At 46.5% G+C, this 15292-nt stretch overlaps 5 protein-coding genes across 5 annotated transcripts; all 5 read left to right on the top strand.

Annotated features, from left to right (window-relative positions):
- Positions 1–99: 99 nt before the first annotated feature.
- AGABI2DRAFT_122852 (hypothetical protein) lies at positions 100–1484 on the top strand (the record flags this gene model as incomplete). Its single annotated transcript, XM_006456917.1, has 8 exons — positions 100–207; positions 269–341; positions 390–522; positions 577–621; positions 681–741; positions 798–843; positions 896–1290; positions 1341–1484. 8 exons carry the CDS (start codon positions 100–102, stop codon positions 1482–1484), a joined length of 1005 nt encoding a protein of 334 aa, XP_006456980.1.
- Positions 1485–2032: 548 nt separating this feature from the next.
- Positions 2033–3597, top strand: AGABI2DRAFT_188742 (hypothetical protein; the record flags this gene model as incomplete). Its single annotated transcript, XM_006456916.1, has 9 exons — positions 2033–2348; positions 2404–2467; positions 2518–2603; positions 2663–2845; positions 2975–3019; positions 3074–3128; positions 3185–3342; positions 3389–3454; positions 3511–3597. Exons 1-9 carry the CDS (start codon positions 2046–2048, stop codon positions 3595–3597), a joined length of 1047 nt encoding a protein of 348 aa, XP_006456979.1. The 5' UTR covers positions 2033–2045.
- A 68-nt stretch (positions 3598–3665) lies between these two features.
- Positions 3666–5924, top strand: AGABI2DRAFT_212218 (hypothetical protein). The gene is made up of 5 exons (XM_006456915.1): positions 3666–3807; positions 3858–4206; positions 4259–4826; positions 4873–5551; positions 5604–5924. The coding sequence occupies exons 1-5, from the start codon at positions 3690–3692 to the stop codon at positions 5852–5854; spliced, it is 1965 nt and encodes a 654-aa protein (XP_006456978.1). The 5' UTR covers positions 3666–3689; the 3' UTR covers positions 5855–5924.
- Positions 5925–7484: 1560 nt separating this feature from the next.
- AGABI2DRAFT_122850 (hypothetical protein) lies at positions 7485–9927 on the top strand (the record flags this gene model as incomplete). The annotated part of the gene is made up of 6 exons (XM_006456914.1): positions 7485–7862; positions 7915–8014; positions 8068–8387; positions 9466–9504; positions 9566–9742; positions 9802–9927. The coding sequence occupies 6 exons, from the start codon at positions 7485–7487 to the stop codon at positions 9925–9927; spliced, it is 1140 nt and encodes a 379-aa protein (XP_006456977.1).
- Positions 9928–10099: 172 nt separating this feature from the next.
- Positions 10100–10453, top strand: AGABI2DRAFT_122849 (hypothetical protein; the record flags this gene model as incomplete). Its single annotated transcript, XM_006456913.1, has 1 exon — positions 10100–10453. One exon carries the CDS (start codon positions 10100–10102, stop codon positions 10451–10453), a length of 354 nt encoding a protein of 117 aa, XP_006456976.1.
- Between the last annotated feature and the right edge of the window lie 4839 nt (positions 10454–15292).

Below are 15292 nucleotides of genomic sequence, written 5' to 3'. Positions count from 1 at the left end.
TAGCTGTCCATTTGTGGCTGAAACACATCTGAGAAACTAGTCCTTCATAGGCATTTGACGTTTCCTTTGGCCTTTCCTCCTCTCTCTCCTTTCGCCATCATGTCTCTTGCTGTTGTCTATCTGGCAGTGGTCGCATTACTACCGGTGGTTTCTCTTTCTCAGAGTGTTACGGAGGCGGCTGTTTGTGATGTTCCAGAATTGAATTGGGTGAGAGAAAGAGTCGACAGTGCTAGTAAAGATGATTACCTATCTAAACACGGTTTTTTAGACGTTCAACTCTGCTGGAAAAAGTCCTTGTGAAGTTGCTACTACTTTAGCTGTTGACTGCGCTGATCAAGGCTGTAAGCCTCCTCTTGCTTAACCCAATCCTTTTGCTGATGAAGAGAAAGTCTACCTTATACCAAAACTTCCCGCACGCGCTCATTATATCGGTCCGGAAATTCAAAATAGCTGTCAATGCAATACTGTGTATTACTCCTTGTTGAGTGCGTGTGCGGCTTGTCAAGGCGCGGGGTGGATCAGGTGAGTTTGAGTGCTTTGTATTTTGATAATGAGTGCTGATGAGAAGATATGAAGTTGGCCTCGATTTGCGATGAATTGTACTTTGTCGTCTACTTCCCAGTGAGCCTAAACACCATGTTATGCCATCTACACTGGCATTAAACATATTTCTTTTTCAGATTTCCGTTAACACTTCCACCTGACGTGAAGGTTCCGGGATGGGCATATGCTGATCTCGAGGTGAGCTCGATAGTCTTCTACTTGTTGTCTCGAAGTGATTGTGATACTGTTTGCAGTTGACTTCTAACAATTTCAGTCTCTCAGCGGCGCAAAACCTTGCTCGTAAACATCCTTCTCCTACTCTCACATCTGTTTTATTAATCGTATCTTTCAGAGAGTCCTGAATCTACAGGCGTTCCGTTAGCAATATCTACTTCGACCTTGGAACCAAGCAGGAGCGCCACTTCGACTTCCAGTGCTACTAGTACTGCCGCCAGTATCCCACCTTCTGGATCAAGTTCACATGCCGGGATAATTGCTGGAAGCGTAGTCGGTGGTGTATTTGGTTTAGCATTAATCGCAGGCCTCCTAGTCTATTTCCTTCGCCACCACCTTGACCGCCCCCAAAACCCAGAATCAGCAACAAATCCTCCGACATCGTTTAACCACCATGGCCATCCAAATCAAACCGTCGAACCAGCGATCTTTGCTCCGACGCCATTCAACCCGAATATGGGCGAGCCTTTTTCAGGTTCATTTGCTGCTGCTTTCCCATCCCAAAAGTTTTATGTATGTTATCTTGTTTTCGTTTGTGAAGTTACTTAGCTTTGGTCAACTAGGATCCACCTGAATCGGCCGCTTTTCCACTGCCAGCTCCTACAGCTACTGCGTATATGCCTCCACCTGCATGGGTGGGACCTACGAGCATCTCTGGCGATACGATTTTGATGGATCCACGTCCTGGGCATGTTCCTCAGCTGTGATGCATTGATGTATGTATATAGTGAAAAACGATGCTTGTTCAAGTGGTGAAAGTCAATTTCGGGCGAATAATTCTTGGAGCATCCACCCACCGCTTCGCACTTGTGAGCGGCGGGCATTAGACACGAAATTACAAGCGTCGTGACCTTCGAACGTGTCGTATTGCGAGGAACTGGGAAGAATATCTTCTTCGCACCTTATTACTCCGACGCAACACCAGCAAAGGACTGGACAATTCTATCGCGAAGCCTAGCGAATGATCTTTTTTAAAACATCACTAGCTTTGACAGCAGATCCGACATCTGGAGTGCTTAGAGAACCCTCCCAACTTTCTGCCACTCCGAAGCTTGCCACTCGCACTGAGCATTACAGAATTGATACCGTACGTCCGGCCCTTTTCTATTGTGAATCGACAGTCTGCGCCGCTTTAGAACCAAGGGTTTCAACTTCTAAAGCACGTTGCCCGGGTACCGATTCGATTTCCCGGACCATTTAAAAATGGATGTACCACTGTGTCCGTCGAAGCACGCTTTACACCTCAACCCCATTTCGGATCTTCTGGCATGACTGCCGACACTCCTATGACTTCTTTTGATAATGCGCCCAGCGTGTTGGCCGAGTGGAATTCTCTTTCTGAAGAGGCTCAGATCAAAGAGCAAGAAGATTTGACAGAATATCTGAAGAACCCGGATACATTGACAAAGTTTATCGAGGCGTGCAGGGATATCCGTAGGACGGTTGATGTTGACATCGAAGGTGGTTTTAGGGTTGTTTTCCATAATTTGCTTGGTTTTGTCGGGAGATATGGTGAGGATTTTCCTGCGGTCGAAAGGAGATACGTACACGGATGGGTTAGGCTCATAGATGTGAGTGAGTCTTCTACGCTTCATCATACCTCGGTATAACGTTCGTGCGTATTAGTCTTGGAAAGAGACCGTCCGATCATCGATGAATTTTGCGTCAGAGACTGTGGCTGCATTAACTGGCAAGCCATGCTCTTATAACCCTGCTTGTACTGACGATAACCCTGCACAGACTATGGTATCAATCTCGAGCTCATCGCAGATATCAACTCCGCAGCTGACTTGATGCGATCGCAAAGAGAGCTGAAAGCCTACATGGTAAGTAAACCAAGAAGTTGACTTCTGTAGTATTCAGGAGGCCATTTTCTTTCCCGCAGGAAAAACGTCCGATAGCTATCTCGACAAGAGTCGCAGACGGATTCAAGGAATTTGTAAACGACGTTCGACGATTCTCGACAGATTTTACGCACTACCTAGAGCAACAGAGGCAACAACTAACGACAGATGCGAAACAATTTGAGGCTGATATCAGAAAGTTTCAAAATAAAATTGCTGATTGCGTCCTGTGCGACGGATTGGCTTCGTGTGTTCTGAAAACCTTTTTTTTTGTTCAGTCTCAATGGCAAGGTTACATTGTTGCTCATCGCCTCGCCAATCACTGTTTCACTCAAGACTTTTGCCTCGTTTAGATCAAGGACGCTTCTACAGCGTTGAGTGTTACCATCTTCGTGTTTGTAGGTAAAAGCCCATTATGATCCATTTGCATCCTGCTTACAGTCTCTTCTTAGCTTGTTGCCGCCATTCCAGCTGGGTACCTTATTAAGTATAAGCGTCAGCGAGAGGGTAAGCGCGTGCTCTACATTAAAGTTTCGAATCAGCGTTTACGAAATCTGCACCAGAGGCACTAGCCAACCTTAAGGAAGCACAAGCTGGGCTCGCCAAAACGGTCGGTAAACAGGTGGCGTTGGCAGCCATACAGGCAGACGTCGAGAAGTTCAAACCTGATATCGATGACCTTTGTGGCAATTTTGGCGTTCTTGCTAGTATATGGGCTTTTGTGAGTGTCTTTCAGTCCGAATATCTAACATTGATAACTTGACCAGGCTACGGAGCAATCCATTGAGATCAATATTGCGCTTCAGGAAGGAACACATGTAATCACGACCAAGGTGAGACCGATAATCTTTCGCTCGTTGGATAGTAACATTGATTTGACCTCGTACAGAAATTCAAAGCGAAACTTGCGCTTCTCATGGCACAAATTGAACCGCTCAAGGAGGGTTTGAGAGAATACGCTGGTGGGATTGCATAAAGTGGAGGAGTTTGCGTATGTAGTGGCATGTTCACGTGATGTCAAGTAAATTTCGGCGTGCGTTTGTAGACGCGTCGGTCAGTTAGTTGCGAATGCTGAGGAGTGTTTTGCAGTGCCATCGCCTGCCTCGCAGCTTCCGTTTCCGCTCGTTTGCAACCGCAACTTCGTTTTCTCCAGAACGCATCCGTAATATTGCCATCATCGCCCATGGTAACTTTCTCCCAAATGTTGTGACAGTTGTTCTCATTTTCTTTCACCAGTTGATCATGGAAAAACAACCCTCGTAGACCAACTCCTTCGGCAATCCGGCACTCTCACTTCCGAACTTCCGTCTTCCGCCTCTCCTGGCGATGTTCTGGCCACCCGTGTCATGGATTCCAATGACCTCGAACGCGAACGTGGCATCACCATCTTGTCCAAATGTACCAGTATCAATTTTCAGGGAAATCTGATTAATATTGTGGATACGCCTGGACACGCGGATTTTGGTGGAGAAGTCGAGAGGATTATGAGTATGGTGGACGGCGTGGCGTTGATTGTCGATGCTACCGAAGGTCCAATGACTCAGACGCGCTTTGTGTTGAGTAAAGCTCTCAGTCGAGGTTTACGGTAATGCGCGCTTTAACCAGTCCTTCACCTCCTTTGCTGAATTTATTTGTAGGCCATTGGTGGTTGTGAACAAAGTCGATAGACAGACGTCGCGTGTGCCTCAGGTGGAAAGTGATTTGTTTGATCTTTTTGCTACGCTGGGTGCTACAGACGAACAGGCCGAGTATCCGCTGCTCTACGCGTCAGCAAAACAGGGCTGGGCGTCGACCACTATGACTCCCTCCTCAACCTCCATGGGACCTCTCTTTGACCTCATCCTCTCCCACGTCCCTGCCCCGACTCATCTCCCTACCACCGATCCTTTCTCCATGCTCTCAGTCCAACTCGAACACGATCCATACCTCGGTCTTTTGCATCTCGGCCGTATCCATAGTGGTACTCTCGCGGTCAATGATACCATCTGGGCTATCGATTCGGAAGGAAAGAAAATTGGGGAAGGGAAAGTGAAAAAGATTTTGATTAGGAAGGGATTGGAAAGGGAGGAGAGGGATGTGGCTGGCGCGGGCGAAATCGTGTCTATTGCCGGGATTAAAGGGCTGAGTGAGGACGTCGTGGTGGGTGTTAATGCGACTCTCATTCGTCCCGATGGATGGGACGAGAAAGGTCTTCAACCCTTGCCCGTATGTCTCTCCTTCTATTTTCGCCCATATATTAATGTCATAGTAGACGACGCCGATAGACCCGCCGACAATTTCAATCATGATCCACCCGAACGACTCGCCCTTTTCAGGAAAAGAAGGCACAAAACTTACCTCCCAACTCATCCGCCAACGTCTCCTCAAAGAATCCCAAACCAACATCGCTTTAAAAGTCCTTCCCGGACCCACTGCCGAATCCCTCGAAATCCGCGGTCGCGGCGTCTTACATCTCGGCGTCTTACTTGAGACGCTTCGTCGAGAAGGATTTGAACTCTGTGTAGGGGCGCCGAAAGCGGTATTTATCCGTGATGAAGAACATCCTGGACAATGGTTAGAACCAGTCGAAGAATGCAACATCATCGTCAAAGAACAGTATGCCGGGACAGTAGTCGAAAAACTCACTCTCCGCAAAGGAACTTTAGTTTCATATGATCCGTCTTCCGACGATTTTGTGAAAATCACGGTGCATATCCCTTCGAGAGGGTTACTGTCGTATTTGGCGGGAGAATTTAAGACGGATGTACATGGGCAGGGGACGTTGAATCATATTTTCAAGGGGTATGAGCCGGTGAAGCAGGGATTGATTGCGAATACGGGGAGAGGGGACAAGGGGAGTTTGGTTTCGATGGTGAATGGTGTGAGTTCGGGGTATGCTATGGCACCGTTACAGGCGAGAGGTGTGATGTTTATTGAACCTAATACTCAAGGTGCGTTTCTTCATCGTCGTCTTTCTTATTCTTATTTATTTCTTTATTTTAGTATACCCGGGAATGATCATAGGCGAATGTAACAAACCACAGACGTTGCATGTCAATCCGTGTTTGAAAAAACAATTGACAAATTTTAGGACGGTGATGGCGGATGATAAGCTTGTGTTGGGGTCGCCGAGGTTCATGGGCTTGGAGGAAATGTTGAGCTATATGAGTGAGGAGGAAATGGTGGAGATTACGCCCAAGAGTATAAGGTTGAGGAAGACTGACTTGGAGGGAAAGGGAAGGAGGAGAGGGTGACGTCACTATAGACTTTGAAAGTATTCTAAAGCTGAGTTTGTGCGTAATATATAATAATGCGTTTTCACTTGCATTTGGCAGCATATTGGTGATTATCAAGCCTTGGTAAGTTCGGCTGTGCCACGTCCTCTATCTGGGTTATTCTATGGAAGCTCAGGCTCGACTCACGCTCATGCAGCATCAGCGTTGCTAGGAAGTTTTCATCCCTCCCTTCCTTCCTAGTACGAATGTCAACTGCTTCAGCTCTCTGCCCTACACCACTCGCGCAGTTAGGATACCTTGGATCGTGGGTTGTGTCCTATCTGGTATAGGATCCGGTGCTCTATTTGTCGTCGGACATGCTTGTTTTGTTGGTCTATGACAGCGAGGCTCGCAGAGCACGACAGGAGTCAACAACAAGAGGAATAAGGTGTTGATCATGTATGTGGTGTTCAGACTCGCCTTGACTACTGGGACCAATCGTGTTGATGCTCGACTGCGTTTTGATTTTACCAACTTCTTTCAGAATTCACAGCCGCCGAATCTGTATCTCGTACGGTTTTTGATTCTGTTCTGGTTAACCAATATTACGACGGATGGCCTTTTTGTAGGGAGATTTCGGATTACTTGTATGAATTCTGTGATTGATCTCGCTGTTGTTGCAGGTTTGGGGGTATTATACGCTTTGTGAAGGTCTACAGGAACAGAGAGAGAGAGATTGGTCTACTTTATTGTGGGAAGCGCCGTTAGCTGTCTACTTCGTAATGCTCTGTGAGTCAAGTTCCAAATGTGCAAAGCACATTCCTTGATCATTTGCAGGTACCAGTCTCATCATTGTCACTTTGCCGTATTCAAACATGGAGGAGTTTCCTCCGACTTGCTCCTTCTAATCCAACACGGCTTCCTTAACGCCTTATCCTGTCGGCGAGGTGGTAGAATCCTTTTCCGTAAGAGATAGATGGTCGGCGAGAGTGACCGTAACCGATTCACCCTCTCTACACAGGTACCTCACATAATGAGTTTTTATGATTCACATGTATTTTATAAGGCACCAGCGGTTTAGCCTTTCTCGTCACAAAAGTATCGACTGGAAGCGAGAAAACGGGCAACGGGACAGCTCTTATCCGAGCTGTCGACAAGGTATCCACAGTCCCGAAATAACCACCTTATCGATGCGCCTCGTTCGGAGGTGAGAGGATATAATAATAAACAACTATGTTTCATAGAGATTGATGGATGGTAACCGTAATGATACTAATGAAGATGATGTATCGGGGTTAGCCACGAGCGATTCAAGATCGACAAAAGTAAGTACAAACCATCCTAGTCCCTCACTATCTAATTGAACATCTTCAATTCAATAGCGTGATCTGACTCGTCAGTACTTTAATATTAATGATATGAACACTCCGTCGCGTTTTTGGTTGGGGTGCCAAACGTCAACCTCCCATATTCCGATTCATATTGTACTACATTTTACCAGACATGTAGGTGAATGATGTGAATGATGTTCTACGTCATATTTTGCTTGTTCATGATAAAGTGCACACTGCTGCTGATCAGAGATTGCTATCACCTTGACCAAGTCATCAGGTCTATCACCAGGAAACGTTGTCCCTCCTGTTCTTGGTCTTTTCAACTTTCGCTTGGCATGGGTCAAGACGACTGTCTAACCTCTCTACCAAGCACCATCCACGCAATTAGGCTATCTTGGATAGTGGGTTGTATCTTATCTGCTATAGGATATGGTGCTCTACTAGTCGTTGGGTATGCCTGCTATCTTGGCCTACGACGGCGAGACTCGCAAAGCGGGGGTCACTCACGAGTCAACAATAACAAGGCGTTGATCGTATATGTGATTTTCACATTGGTCCTGACAACCGCGACGGAAGTTGTTGACATTATTGCGACGCTCAACGGTGTATTAGATGATGTCTGCTTCTTTCAGAATATGCTGCCACGAAATCCATACGTTGGACCTTTTACTATTCCTTTGTGGTTAATCAATGTTACGACAGACGGTCTCTTTGTGAGAATTTCGAATTAGGACTCCATGATTGATTTACTGACCTTGAATGCAGGTCTGGAGGTGTTATACTGTTTGTGGAGGATTACAGTCGCAGAGACGTTGGTTCACTTTACTGTGGGTAATGCCATTGATTGTCTATATCGTGATGATTTGTGAGTTGCTTGAAATGATCTGGATGTGCAATATTCAATTTTTCATCACAAAGTCACCGGTTCCATAGTTGTGGCTCGATTTGCTGCATTCAACGTCGGCGGAATACTTTCAGATGCGCTCCCCCCGTTCCAATACAGCGTAACCGGTTTTCTCAACACCTTGATCACTGCGTGCATTGTCATCCTCATCCTCCGTTATCGATGCGCTGCTCGCGAGGCTTTTGGAGAAAACCATGAAATGCCTTACCTCAGTATAATGACGGTGTTAATTGAATCAGCCAGCTTAGTCGTGGTCATTGATGTACTTGCAGCTGTGGGTTATTCTCAAGGTGTTTTGGGGAACATAGAGACGCAAGTTTGGGTTCCTATGCAGGTGAGCTTTAGGATTCAATTTGACTGATGTGCTGGAGTTAAAACACGCGTCCACTTTTAGCCCATGGCGTCATTTTTGATTATTTATCGAGTATCTCAGGGATCAGACTACTTCCATAGAACGAGTGAAGGTATAAGTACATTACGGTTCGCGCCAGTATCTGAGCACCGCGTAGAGTATCCTGTTTAATCATACCCATTATTGTTCTTTGCGAAACTTTGCTGCTTCAGTGATAGGTTATTGAACCACAGACATTCGGAATACGCAATACCAGTAAGCGTACCGGTAAAAAGAGTAGAAATTCATCATCGTAGAGGTTCTGACTCATTTCCTTCCGATCAGCCTTACTTTTTTCCCCAAACGACCTTGCTCACTATCGCCTATCTCCAAGGCCTTCTCCATCTTTTCCAACATCGCCGACGGCCGTTTTAGTCAATCACGCATTTGCTGTCTAACGTTGAACTGACCGGAAATGCAAATTATGACTTGACCTAACCTGACATGTAGAGTAGGAAGAATGCTTTTTGAGAAGATTTGACGGCGGCGAATTAAGACCATCTGCGAATATATCTGTAGTACGGTGCTTCCGGGCCTGTACTATCAAGCTGTGCCTTACCTACTTCTTAAATCCAGACATATATCTTGTTCGATTTCGCGCCGCCCCTTTTGCTCTAGCGACGAAAGGATCATGCTACTTTAGTGATAACGCTATGGAATATCAATTTATATGTATAATTTGACGACCTGAGATTGGCTCGCTACCCAGACTTGTGTAATGAGACGTGCGTTGACACCTTTCCACTGCAGCACAAATGTTCCTATAGTAGAGACTGGTACAGTCACAACGCAAATGCAAAATTACTCGGGGTAAGGAATAATATAATGCATAAATTCGTCGTACTATCCCGCCCAGAAGGCGTTACGTTTGTGACTGTGACTACGCGCTGCCAGATGTCAGCTCACCGACTACAAGCATCTCTTTGGTCTATGAAGTCTCTTACCGGCCTATAGGTTACGGTGTATGTGTGAGCTGGCTAATGTATCAAATTGGCGCGTTCCTACTCACTATTGGCAACAGGGTTCCGTCCACGAAACGGTTGAGATTCCCTCACGAAAAGTATCAAAAAATCGCGCGTTCCTGGACGCGTCAAACGGACTTTTCTAGAACATGAATGTAGGGTGATACGACTTTTTCAAGGACACCCAGCCATTACAGCTGTTTACGCTTACGGTCGTCTACCGCATATATGGCGATGGAGTTGCTTGGAAAGGATTCAGATGTGGAATGTAACAGATTGGCAGAAGAGGGTGGAACGCCGTTGGTTAAGACCTCTGTACGCGTTACAGAACACATGGTGAGTGCTATTGGCCATATTCACTCATCTTTGCTGATCAGAAAGTCTTTTTCTGGTAGCTTTGTGCACCGCGACGTCAAACCACACAATATCCTTCGTTCTCTCAAAGATCCAACCCAAGTCGTATCATCGTCTTCGGCCTTACCGGGCCCGTGCTATTCGAACCTGAAAAACATGAAACGTGAAGAAGGTATGGATGTCTGGCGCCGCCGACTGGGCAAGCATCAATGCACACCACGGCATAGGTATGTTATACTACACTCTTTTCATATTCCTCATGTGATTGAGCTATACCCGGATAGATCTTGCACCCCGAGACGACCGTGAATCCCTCGCATACAGTCTGTTTTGTCTTGTATGGCTTGTGCTCGTCAACTTCCCTTCGGAATGATTCCCGACTACGACACCTGGCAGAAACGTTTTGGAAATCTCGCGGACCGACTAGGATCGCGACCACATCAACCTCTGGATCTGCCAATAGGCAAAAATCGCTTGCCGCTTACAAGAGTACAAATTGTCCCTGAAGTAGAGTGTGCTCCCGAAGTCGACGACGAATTAAATCATGACGTTCCTATTGGTATTCAAGCTCACTATGATAGCTATGACGAAATGGACTTGGACTGTTATAATATCCGGGGATCGAGGGATGCTGAGCTTACATTACCGAGCGACTTGCTGGAAGATGAGCGAAATGCTGTGTTTCAAATATAGCTAATGTCATTGACGTCGACCTTACTTTGTGAAAGATGTTTGAATTGACGAAGATCAATCGCTGAAATTACAAGTTTGACAAGAAGGTATATGTGTATGAGAAACGTGGGATGTGTGTGCGACAAAGCCATACTCAGGATTAGGATATTGTGTCGAGTGCTGCTGATGTCGATCACTTGGTTCGATATTCTATTAAGCGACCTCTTCTGGCCCACTCGACTTGTAAGTGCCTCGACCTCCGTTAGAGTTGATTGATAAGTCGATGGCTTGCAGAAGCTAATACCTGAAACATGACCAAACACCCGGCCCCTTCCCTCACACGAAATGACTTGTCGAGGAATGACTAAAAATACACACGGAAGCGCCTGGCTGGGACAAGGGTCATTGCCGAGCGCCGTGCAGACCGTTCATGGGCTGTAGTCCCTCGAGGCAGCAGCATTGCTTCTTTCCTCCCACCTCCACCTCCCTTCTCTCTTTGTTCGAATGACACTTGGAAGGAGATGGAATAGGTTCAAGGCGTGGCTCCGGGATTTCCTTTTCTCAGAGGATGAGGACGGGATCCCCGATGGTGGGTGCTTCAGCCTGTGACAATGCGGGACAAAACTTAACAGAGTTTCCCAAAGGCCACCAATGCCCAGGCAATTCCATCCAAAATAGTACCAATAATGCCATCCACGTAATTGGAGACAACAATAGGGTTAGGGGCGGAGGAGAAACTACGAGCGAAGCGAGTAGTTTCGACGACGGGGCACAAGGGCTGGGAGGGGGGACCTCCGAGCCTGCCCTTTCGTCTTTAAAGACTCGTCAGGTGCCATACGTCATAAGGGCCAAGACCTCGGACATCGAGCATCTGACAAGCCGATCAGACTACTCGCCTTGCTTCCAAAGAACGAGGTACAATACATAAATAACTACCAATATAAAGAGTGGATGAAAGACCGGAATAGATAGAACTCACCTGGCTCCGGCACGAGGTGCGCTGTCTTCCCAGGGAAGACAGAACGCGTGAATTCTAAAGATAGTTATCTTATCATATGACATAGATAAGCGCGCACCTTAATATAGTGAGTTGGCGCCGACACGTGACCTGTGGGAAAAACACCCCTTCCCAACCTGAGAACCCAGAGCGTGAGAAACACGGTTAGGTCCGTTAGGGGGTTAGGGGGTTAGGGTGATGATGAGTGTGTTAGAATGGTGTGTCAAACAAAAAGACGCAAAATTCTGGGGGACCACCCACAGAACTTTTCGTCTTATATGTAAGACTCATCAGGCGCTCGGAGCAGAGTTTGACACGTACCTTGGTCTGACAGAACCCTAAGAGAAGGGTAAACTGTCATCTTTGACAGCTGTCAGCTGTCAACACGGAGTTTGACAGATGGCATCTGTCAAACTAAGAATAGACTTACCTGGGGTTACCTGGGGTAACCTGTCACGTGCTTGATTACGTAACTGCGAGTTGATCCGAAGTGGCTGTGCTTCCTAAAATAGAACAGAGTGAGAAAAAATAGGTCCAGACCCGTGTCCGTGCCCGCAGGGCAACCCGTTAGGGTTAGGACTTAGGGTTAGGACCTATTTTTTAGAGGATACATGTGGTTAGTATGCTGACCCCTCTCGATTAGGAATTCGAATCGACGTACCGCCGAGTAAATCTATGACCAATATCGAAGACGAACTTTAGGTAAGTCGACGATCCGCCACAGGGTAGAACAACAAGATAACTTAATACCAGGTTGAAGTTTGCGGTGAAAGCCACAAGACACGGAAACAACCACACTACAAAAGCAGCTCTAGTTATTCCGGAAGCAAGGTTCCTATTCAGTGTTACCGTACGACCTCACTATTGGGCGTCGTCTTACTAGGTCACCAGGTACTAGGACGCAGGTACTAGAGCAAGCCGTTCCTTATTCCCCGAAGGTTTCGGTACTAAGACAAGTCGTTCTCCACGCCGTTCTCCGGGCCGTTCAGATAAACAATCCCTCAGAGCGCACGGGGGTATGCTGAGACACAGAAGGTGTCGAAGATACTCTCGAGTCTTCGTAAGAATATAACTATACTATCTACGAATTGGTGTTATAATTTCGACTAAAAATAGAGGTTTTACATGGTCGGCGAAGCCTCCCTCTTATTTCGTCTACCAAATACGTATGGTTCACGGGATCCACATAGTCCTTAAGCCGACCAAGAAATGCGGCACGTATAAGACACACCCCCGGAGGGCTCGTTTTTCCTACGAGAGCAAAGCAAGCGTCAAAGGTACGCGGGAGGTTATGGCCTCCCTCAGGTATGCTAGGAATCGTAAAAAACACTAATAGTAGCATTCCAAAGCGTCCTTCACGTAAAAGACCGGGTAGCGAATTAGAGGTTTTACAGGGGTCGAACTAGTCTCCCTCCTACCATCCGTGCTTCCGTTTCTACGCGAAGTCGGCGACTACGCTTTGTTACTACAAAGGTAGTGCTTCCGTCATTTCCACATCAAACGGATCCCAGTCGCGAACGACTCCTGGGGGCGACGGTTGAGTAAAGTGCGGTGCGAGTACACTCCGTACTTGACGTATGGAGTTAGCCTCATTTCCCGCCTCGGTTGCGTCCGTTATTTCAAGAACGTTGTGTTTCCACATAGTAGTTAAGTCGAATAGATTCTTAGTACGTTTTTTAGAAACTATGACTTTTTTACCGAGAAGCGAAGTCTTATCTAATCTAACGTACGGACCAGCGTTACCGTTGCCGCCGAAGAACGGGTGAACCTCAAAGAGATCACCGTCACGACGGTCAGCGTTGGAATACCGGGGTACAAGACTAGTTTCTGGAAAACGAAGAGTATTATCAAACTTTTCGTCTCCAATGGAAAAGTGCTCTAGGGCACTATACCATCCTTGCTTCATACGTTCTTCAAGTTGGTGAGCGTTAATATAGTCCCAAGCCGGGTTATACTCGCTTTTAAGCACAAGCACTTCAGCCCGTGCCACCGGTTCTTCTCTAAGTCGAGATGCCCAGCGTGCTTTGTAGTTTTGTTTAAACCACGAGTTTATAACACCAGGAGGATAGCCTCTAGCAATGTAGATGCAAGCTACTTCTTTGCACGACTCCACGAATGTGAGGAACGTGCTGCTAAGAGTAGCCATCCTCGATAATTCGCCCAGAAAAGTCCCCCGTTTAACGTACGTGGGGTGGGCAGATATCCAAGGGATACGCTCGAAATGGTTAAGCGGTTTCCTGTAAGGTTTCCATTGAAGCCTGTCTTCTGAATCGAAGTAGACAATCAAGTCCAGGAAAATCATATGCGAGCTGGAGCTCGACCATTCCAATGTGCAACCATCAAAAGCTAATTCATTCATGAATTCTTTCGCATGTTCTGCCGTTTCGGCGTATACAAGTGCGAAGGTGTCATCGATGTAACGGGTATAGAAACCCATTTGTATACTGTTCATCTTATCCCATTTACTTTCAAAGTAATGGCCAAACAGGTTAGCTAAGTCGGGGCTACTCGCGACACCCATAGCTAGTCCTTGTTTCTGACGATAGTATTTTCCTCCGTGTTGCATAAGGAGGTCTGAATCCGCCGCACGCATACAACGCTTGAGAAGTCGTTGAAAAATGCTGTGCCTATGAATATCGTGCTTATTCTCACCGTTCTGAGACCACAGGGACCAGAGATCATACGCAATAGTATGCGCTTGTTCAACAGGGATGTGTGGGTAGAAGGCTACCACATCTCCTGAAACGATGTGAAGTTTGCACCATTTACCGTTAATCCAGCGATAACGGGGCAGGTTCAGTTTGCTCAATTTTAACACCAGTTGCTTCGTTCCGATGCAGATATAAGGTGACGCCTCTATAAGAGGCTTGAGACTTTTAGATACGAACTTAGCAGCTGTTCCTTGTACTACAGAGTGGCACGGTACGATTGGCCTTCCTTTAAACGGATTCTTATGAATCTTAGGAATAGCGTAGAAGATAGGAATGACGGCTTTAGAATAATCCGCACGTACAATCTTACTTCTTGACACTAGGTAATCTGCTAATTGCGGAGAGTACTCATTTGCACTTTCCGCGAGTTCGCCAAGTTCTTCCATTTCCCTTAATTTAAACTCGTAGAGTTCCATGACATGCATGAAGCTTAACTCTTCGTAGTTATCCGGGTCATTAAGAAGTTTTAATTCTTGTTCTTTAATCCAGGCAGCCGAGCAAACTGCGCATCCGAGATTTTTGTCGGTAATCGTAACTATGAGCTGCTGCTGCTCTAGATACCGGCGAATACGTTTAACTGGAGGTGCAAAGCTCGTTACAGAGTAATCCTCAGTTTCGTCACTGGGCATATTAGAGAGTGTCTCTTGGACAAACCGTGCGCCGCATGTGATTCCGTATTCAATGATGCTTCCCATACCCTTCGCAACAGCGCGAGACTGTGGAGGGATATAGTAATCTGGATCAAAGAGGTCCTCCTCTTCGGGGTTCGTACTAAGTTCATGATTAAGTCGCCAGCGAAGCCGGTCGGCGAAATCTGTCCATGCGAAAGAAATTAATTCTTTATTTGCACGAGACGGAAATAAGTATTTAAGACCCAGGCTAAGGTGGATAGCCAGCTCGTCTGGCACGTGACAATCCACTAGGTGGATACTATGTCGATATCTCGCAGCTTCTAAAACTACTAATGGCGTTCGATATAGTATAAATTGTCTGGCCTCAGGGTAGGAGAGTGTCAATAGCTGGTCAGGATAAGAAGAGGCAACGTTGTATTCAAACGTCCGTTGCTTAGTTACAAATAGATCAGGGTAGTCTACTGTTTCCCCTGCTTCTTTCCATTCCCATTCTTCTTCCCTTTCTTCTTCTCGACCCTTG

The sequence above is a fragment of the Agaricus bisporus genome (assembly GCF_000300575.1).
Source record: "Agaricus bisporus var. bisporus H97 unplaced genomic scaffold AGABI2scaffold_15, whole genome shotgun sequence".
Classification (NCBI taxonomy): Eukaryota; Fungi; Basidiomycota; class Agaricomycetes; order Agaricales; family Agaricaceae; genus Agaricus; species Agaricus bisporus.
This window is presented reverse-complemented; position numbering and strand designations above follow the sequence as displayed.

Excerpts from the sequence above, each read along its gene's own strand:
- AGABI2DRAFT_212218 (XM_006456915.1), top strand. The coding sequence starts at position 3,690 with ATGCTGAGGAGTGTTTTGCAGTGCCATCGCCTGCCTCGCAGCTTCCGT. Across the intron at positions 4,827-4,872 it reads AAGGTCTTCAACCCTTGCCC|ACGACGCCGATAGACCCGCC; the intron begins GTATGTCTCTCC and ends ATGTCATAGTAG. Across the intron at positions 5,552-5,603 it reads TATTGAACCTAATACTCAAG|TATACCCGGGAATGATCATA; the intron begins GTGCGTTTCTTC and ends TCTTTATTTTAG.